We start from the raw sequence: 7,915 nt of genomic DNA on the forward strand, positions 1-7,915 counted from the left end.
CTACTCCTTCAAGCACTGTGCAGATGTCAACCTTGCATCATATGCAACAAGTTTTTGTTGTTATGTAGATCAATTATTTCATCTAGAAATTTTAGTAAATGTTGGATTTTATATTCAGGTGCTACAAAGCACATCTGCAATCAAAAGTCCATGTTTGTTTAATTGAAATATTTGTCTAGATCGACAGTAACTCTACCTAACAACACCATCATTCCTGTGCATCAATATGTTGACACTTAAGTAAATTTTGACCTTACTTTACGTGAAGTTCTTTTTGTGCCTAAGTTTAAATTCAACCTCTTATCAGTTTATATAGAAATTGTTTATTTTTTGTTAAAAAAAACGTTTAGTCTTTCTTTTATCATTAAGCCCACTTGGGGATTTGTTTATTGTGGCCATCTAGGGCTTTTAGTATCCTCTTTCTCCAAAACTCAATAACAAATACAGCGTAACAAAATGCTGTTCAAAGAAAAAAACCGCAACACAGAAGCCTCAACGCTGGAAATCCACGATTCTCGCCGACGTCTTTACACTCTTCAACTACAACGAAACCTCAACGACACGATTGTCGCCGAAAATTCCCGGTGTTCAGGAGGTTTGAGTAGCACTATACTTCTCTCGAATATCGTTCCTCTCTGTCTCTTTCCCCGATTTCCTCCATTTTTTTATTTTTTTTTTATTTTAATGCAATTTTTTGTTTAAAAAATAACGCAATTGGTTGACCATTTTTTAGTTAAACGACGCGTCGTTTTAGCGATAACCAAACGACAAACGAGGATGAAATGATAGATGTTGTGTTCTTCTGCCGCTAGACCGACCACCGGCAATGGCGGTGCCGGCGAAAGTCGCCGATTTTCGCCGGCATTTAAAATCTCTGTTTCAAGTAGTTTATGTTTTAAATTTCATTAAAATTTAATATTTTTTTTAAAAGAATAAAAGACTACTAACTGAAAAAATTAAAGTTTAAATACTGTAAAAAATGATTAAGGAATAAAATAGCAAATAATAGAGTTCAGAAACCAGAAAAGCCCAATCATTTATAGTACATAATCCACCGTTTCTTTTTGAATTCGGTGTATGCATATTACACGGTCGTATAACATTCATATCTAATTTGTTTTTAAAAGAAATATCTATTAATTCAAGCCACATAAATCTATTTAGAAAGAAAAACAAACAGACAAATTTTCAACATATTCTTACAATAAAACCACAAAAGTAAATGACAAAGCAGTTTTTCGCTACCTCATCAGGCCATTTCATACAAAATTAATGGAAATCTAAAATCTTCCTAATTGCGTATTTATTAGAATTTAATAGCAATAAACCCAAATTCTCATCATTTTTTTTTAATCATGGAAACAAACGACATCGTTTTATCACCGCCTTGGGAAAGAACGCAATTCAAGAATTCTCGTCTTACTTTTTTCCCTCTTTAACAACAAAACAAAAACAAAAAACTTAAACTCAACTGGCAATACTTGACGCTGCCACGTCACGATCTTCATCCTCGTAACGTTTTCCCTGGTTTTTTTTAGTTCCACTCGATTTTCAAATATTATTATATTCACTTCAGATAAAAACAGGGTTTTAATTGACAAAAAAAAAAAAAAAAACTCTCCACAGCGAGCGAAACACAATCTCCGAGTCGACTCGGTTTCAACTCGGCAAGCGCATCTACTGGTTCCACGAATGGCATATGGAAATGGAATACTCATTGCAAGAACGGTTAGTTTACTTACATGTCACTTGAATGGAAGCCATTCGAATCGATTCAACTTCAAATTTACTGATTCCTCTTTAGTTTTGTATAGTATTTCCGGTTATGTCAGAAAGTGCTTTAAATTGTTTATCAATTTAGTTTCCGCTGATTTCCTATTTTACTAAATTCGTTTCGTGTATGTGTGTTGCACTGTGATTATAATGAGAAACGCATTGAAATACTGACCTGTGATTTTTATTTTCTTTCTTGTTTGATACGAAAAAGGAATGAATGAGTGAACGAACACTTTTGACAGAAAGAAACAAAAAAAAAATGGCATGCGAAGCTATAAATTCATGGACATTCACGGAGCTAGTCTCGGCGTTCGTTGACCTCTCAATCGCTTACTGTTTCCTCTGCGCTTCGGCTTTTTTCTTTTCTGCTTCGAAGCTCCTCGCTCTGTTCGGACTGTGCTTGCCTTGTCCCTGTGACGGCCTTTTTTGGAACCCTAGGAACGACAACACTCAGTGCCTCCAGAGACAGCTCTCCGATTTCACGTACGAGAAGATCTCGATGGTTCACTCGGCGGTCCGTACAAAATCCCCCTTCGATCGGACCCTCCGAGACGGCTCCGATCGCGAGACCGGGAACAATGGAGAATCGGGATCGGTCGTGTTCGGTGCCGAGCAGAGAGAGTTTCGGAAGCCGAGAAGCGGTTTCCGTAGGCGCAGGAGCGGAGGATCGGCCGGCAATGGAAAGGTCTCCTCCGTTAGATCTTACGATACGTTGCGATCGGACGCTCAGAACGCGCCTCGATCGCCTCCGAGCGTCAGCAATAAACGGAACGCGGGTTCCGAAGATGGTAATACTTTTTTACTTTCATCTATTTTTAGTCCAATGTTGTAGCTAGAAGAACGAACATAAACTTAAAACGAAATCCGAAAAGAAACTATTAATTTTCAGTATCTTTTTAATTAATTTATGTCAAATTCGAAGAGTGATTTATATAAGGTATGGAATATTTCAGCCGAAGTGGTACGGAAAAAAGGCTAGTTTATAAGAAAGAGGAAAACATAAGATAAATGACAGATTCAGATTACTATGTACTGATGTAATAAAGAAAGACAGCATAATAGGACTCACACATTATCTTGTGTTTGTGCATCTTTAGACAGCATAAAAGAATTCATGTCGTTTTAGTCCATAAATGTCATTCTCTTCGCCAATGTTGTAGCTAGAAGAACAGCCATAAACTTAAACGAATCTGAAAAGAAACTACATTTTTCAGTATCTTTTTAATCAATTTATGCCGAATTCGAAGAGTGATTTATATAAGGTAGGGAATCTTTCAGCCGCAGATTTAAGTGTATTCGAGATCGGAATTACTTTATAAGAAAGAAAGAAACATTAGATTCAATGTAATGTTGAAAGACAGGATAATAGGACTCACACAGTGTCTTGGGTTTCATGCATTTCGGTATAGCATTTTAAGCAATATAGGGGTTCTTGCATTTTAAACGATCGGAATTCATGTTTCGTTGATAATAAAAAGCGTGCGTGTCGTCATAGTTACAGAAGATAAAATTTAATTGAATCCAAAAAAGAAACTATATTTTCTATATATTTTAATAAATTTATGACAACTTCGAAGAGTGATTATTACAAGGTAGGAAATATTCCAGCGCACGGGATCGAAATTAAATTATAAGAAAGAGAGAAACATAAGATAAAGGATAGTTTGAGAGTACTACATATATAAACACAGCGAAATAGGACTCGCACATGATGATATTACAGCAAGAGAAGATTGTTCGGTCTCGTCTCACAACCCTAACTCATAAATGTTCGGTCCGTTTATTCAATTTATGACAAATTCGAAGAGGGATTTATATAAGGCAGGGAATCTTTTCGGGGCATGATGAAGTGCCTTATACATTAAATGTCCACATAACAGTACCGTATTTTGATTGGAACAGATTTCTATTCGTTCGAGACAGAGACATTCTCGAATCGGAACGAAGAAGAGGATCGGTCGGCACTTTACGCGGAGCTCGAGAAAGAGAGAAGCGCGGCGGCGAGCGCGGCGGACGAGGCCATGGCAATGATTCTGCGGCTTCAAGAGGAAAAGGCATCGGTGGAGATGGAGGCGAGACAGTACCAGAGGATGATCGAGGCCAAAGCCGCGTACGACGCCGAGGAGATGGAAATCCTCAAAGAGATTCTCCTGAGGAGGGAGAGAGAAAAGCACTTCTTGGAGAACGAGGTCGAGGCTTACAGGTAAAATTGGGCAAAATGGTTTACCCGTTAAACCTTTTACCATTTTGAACGGTTAATTTTTTTTACCAGTTACCCGTATTTTTTAGAACGGTTAACCAATTAACTGTTAGCTTCGATATTTTATTTTCTTGGTGGTTGAAATAACCGGTTAAAATTGACCGCTTGGTTGATTTTGAGAAAAAAGAACAGTTAAAATTACAAAGAATTAGCAAACTAGCCAACTAAAACTAGAGAAATTCAAAGTTTTTGTAAATATTAGGTAAATAGCTGACATTTTGTAAGTTTTAGATAAATAGCCAACGTTTTGATAGGGTTTTCAGTCGTATTTGGTCATGGCTATTTACTAAAAACTTACTAAAGGTTGGCTAAATGGCAAACCAAAACTGTAAATAAGGCTATATATCTAACGGACCTTTAAAATTAACTGATCAGTCTAATTTAATCGGTTTAAGTGTAAAATTAATCGACCTGTCAAAATGCCCACCTTTGCTTACAGGCAAATGTTTTCCGTGGCCGATCACGAAGACAACACTCCGATCGTCGTCAAGGGCTCTCTGGATTACGAGGTGACGACATCTGTCAGGTCGCTGAGTCGCACTCTCGCCTTCGACAACGAGCTAGATATACCCGAACTAGACGATCCCGTTTCCAAGCCTCTAGAAATAGGCGGGCCCGCGAGCCCGGATCAACTAACTGAACTCTGTGTCGACAGAGACCCGCCCGAGTCCCGCGTCTACGACGTCCACGTCATCGGCGGCGAGCCCAGGAGATTCGGGAGCTCGTCTTTCAACGATTTGAGCAAGAGCAGCTCGGATATATTTCCTCCTCCGCGGGGCAACTTCGGAGCCGACGATCTGCGGAGAAATTCTTCGATGTCGGCGGTGGATTACGAGAGGGTGAGGCTCGACGGAGAGGTCGAGTGGCTGAGGGAGCGGCTGAGGATGGTTCAAAAGGGGAGAGAGAAGCTGAAATTCTCGGCGGGCCACGGGGAGAGAGAGAGACTCCAGCTCCAGCTTCTGGAAGATATAGCGGGACAGCTCCGAGAGATTCGACGCCTCGGCGAGCCCTCAAACGTGGACCGGCAAGCTTCGCTACCGCCTTCATATTCCAAGGTCTGAATTCTTTTCCGTCTCTTCACTATTTCTCATTTCTTAGTGTTCGTAAAGGTACATTTTTCTCATTTCTTAGTGTTCGTAAAGGTACATTTTCCTTGCATTTTGAACATGATTTCTTAGTGGCAAAATGCAAATATGTAAACTTTTTTGGGTGCAGTGGCTATCTAGTCATATGAAACGTTAGAAATTTTGAAATAGCCAACGTTTTGTTAATTTTTTTGTAAATAGCCACGTATATCTATTAAAATAACCAAAAATAGAGTAAATTTATAGTAAATATAGCTATTCACGAAATATTACAAGAGTTTTTGACTATTTACGGAAAATATACAAAACGTTGACTAAAACGCAAACGCTTATGTTTATGTGGCTTATATCGCTAATTTTTTTTTTTTTTTTTCCTAAAAACAAAATTGACAGTTCTAGTTGTCTTATTTTCTTTTTAGGATTCTGTGTATGGTATCAGATTACACTAGATTCTATGCAGACAGATAAAACAATATCTGCATATAGTTTTTACTCGTAACCAATTTTGTTTTTTTGCAGATTACAACTTACAAATTTTTGTTTTTTTGCCATATAAAACCCCCATTTCCCGTAACCAATTTTCAGTTGAACAGTTCGGTATTTTAACCTGTAAAAAAAAGAAGCTTAATTCAGGTTAACTAGTTTCTTAAACGAAAGAATTTTTATATAAAAAAAAATAAGTTCATAAAGGTTAAGTGAATTTGAATATATATGGTTGACGTTAACCTTTAGCGAAAACTGAAAGCTAGCCGAAATCCCGTTTTGCTTTCTGGTTAGAATTTCACATTATCAGGTTTAATCTTGATTCACTGAAAAATCTGAGGACTTTGTGTCTTTAGCAATCTGTTGTTGAAGTGGCTACTCAATTTCTGTCTTATGCTTTTCTTTTTTTATTTAAGTTTTTTTACAGAGCTTATGGTTAACTTTATGCATCACAAATATGACTTCAAGTGACATTTCCTTTGTTAGTAAGAACTTCCAAGGTATTTAGTGCCGTTTCTTGACACTGATCCGATCATTTGTGTCTTGCGTGATTTTTCAGGTTCCTGCGAAGAGAAGACGGTGGCGCAGTGGGTCTCTAAATATAAATCAAAGTACTTGAGCTTTGTAAAAGTAGTACTGAACTATACAGGTTTTTTTTTTTTTTTTTTTTTAGTTAACGAAAAGCAAAATATGTTAGTCTCCACAATAATCAGCGGGTGCCACATAAATAAGTTTGTTTTTGGGATGATGGTCTTACTCGCCACTTTTGTTATAATTATGATTTAATCTGTTTTTCAATAGGTGAAGTTTTTGTTTCAGCTAGTACTTTTTTGCACTTGACTAAAAGAGGGCTTAAATAAAAATAAGGGAGATGAAATGCAAAAAAATAAAAAAATCCGAGTACCGATCAAAATTCCTTCTTTAAGTATTCGAAGGATTCAGCTGGAATGTATCCAACCCAATCAGATTCTATTAATTTCCAATCTACAATATAGAAATGTACTAATGAATACAAAAATAAAAGTTTTAAGTTGAGGCACGAAACTTATCGCACAAGATATCTTTAAATGTTGATTGGAATCCTGAACTGAAAGAAACTGAGAATTTATTACATAGGTAATGAAATTCTGATACGTGTGAGGTTATTGGGCTGAATAATAGCATATTTAATGGGCTTGTTCAAAGGCCCAATTAGTTAGAATTTTATCATCATTATTGTCTAGGGAAATGACCACAAGTGCAATTTTGTACTTTGGACCAAAATAAACAAAACATTATTTTTGGACACTTATACTGATAACTGTAGACACCAAAGTATACAATTGTCATAAACTGTAAATTTATAAATTTATAAATAACAACAATTGTAGATATATAATATATGTCTATAGGTACTAGTAAAAGTGTCAAAAAACATAGTTTGACTTATTTTGGTCCAAAGTATCAAAGTTGCTACTAGTTGATGTCATTTTTCCTTATTGTGTACGGTTCTGGGTATGAAAATTGGGTATAACTATACCTTGCAAAAACATTTTAAGCATGAATTTGATGAATTGATTGGCTTAGGAGTTCTGTATAGACTCGAACGATACGATTCTCTATCAAATTCCATGATACTTCACAAACAATAATGGATCGTAATGAAATAGCTAATTAATTTCAAGCTAACATATCTAATGTTCTATTTTGATGATTTTTTTCCTACATACTTTATTTTTAGCACCTAATATATTCTTAGAACATTTTTTGAATCGGGGGATATTGTTACTGGCAACTCAAAATATGATAAAATTGTGCTCATATCTTACTAAGACTCTCTGATGTCCAAGCACTTATGATGTAGCTCAAGTTCATTCGAGCATATCGTTGAGGACGCAAAGATAAATCATATGAGCTCATCCAACTAATTAGTATGCTGAAGAAGTGACACTTGACTACCCAAACTTAGCCGGTCGAGATTGCTTCTCAAACATATCAACATTAGTTAGGTCCAGGGACGAAGCCAGGAGTTTAGATTAGGGGAGGCTAACACGTAAAAAAAGGTAAGGAGGGGCTAATTTATAAACATTTAAGGTAAAAAATGTAAAAGTTTATGAAAATTGGCAAAAAGTGCAAAATACTTAAATTACAAAAATAGGAATTGTCATCCGATGACCGTATAGTTATTGAATCAAACTCCTCAGACATGTGACTATAGGCAATTATTTAGCTGGTTATCTTCTTTATTTGTTAATATTTAAAGTAATGAAATGTAGCCATCAAAAAAGGTATATTCTAGGACCCTTCGAAGCGTTCGGTCATTTTGATGGTT

At 36.4% G+C, this 7,915-nt stretch overlaps 1 protein-coding gene across 1 annotated transcript; it reads left to right on the forward strand.

Moving 5' to 3' along the window:
* The first annotated feature begins 1,460 nt into the window (after positions 1–1,460).
* LOC149393958 (uncharacterized) lies at positions 1,461–6,384 on the forward strand. The gene is made up of 5 exons (XM_089617316.1): positions 1,461–1,728; positions 1,988–2,564; positions 3,679–3,979; positions 4,476–5,091; positions 6,164–6,384. Exons 2-5 carry the CDS (start codon positions 1,994–1,996, stop codon positions 6,221–6,223), a joined length of 1,548 nt encoding a protein of 515 aa, XP_089473442.1. The 5' UTR covers positions 1,461–1,728; positions 1,988–1,993; the 3' UTR covers positions 6,224–6,384.
* Positions 6,385–7,915: the final 1,531 nt, after the last annotated feature.

Source organism: Urtica dioica, chromosome 6 (assembly GCF_054948205.1).
Source record: "Urtica dioica subsp. dioica isolate 48M chromosome 6, U.dioica_male_clone48M_v1_H2, whole genome shotgun sequence".
Classification (NCBI taxonomy): Eukaryota; Viridiplantae; Streptophyta; class Magnoliopsida; order Rosales; family Urticaceae; genus Urtica; species Urtica dioica.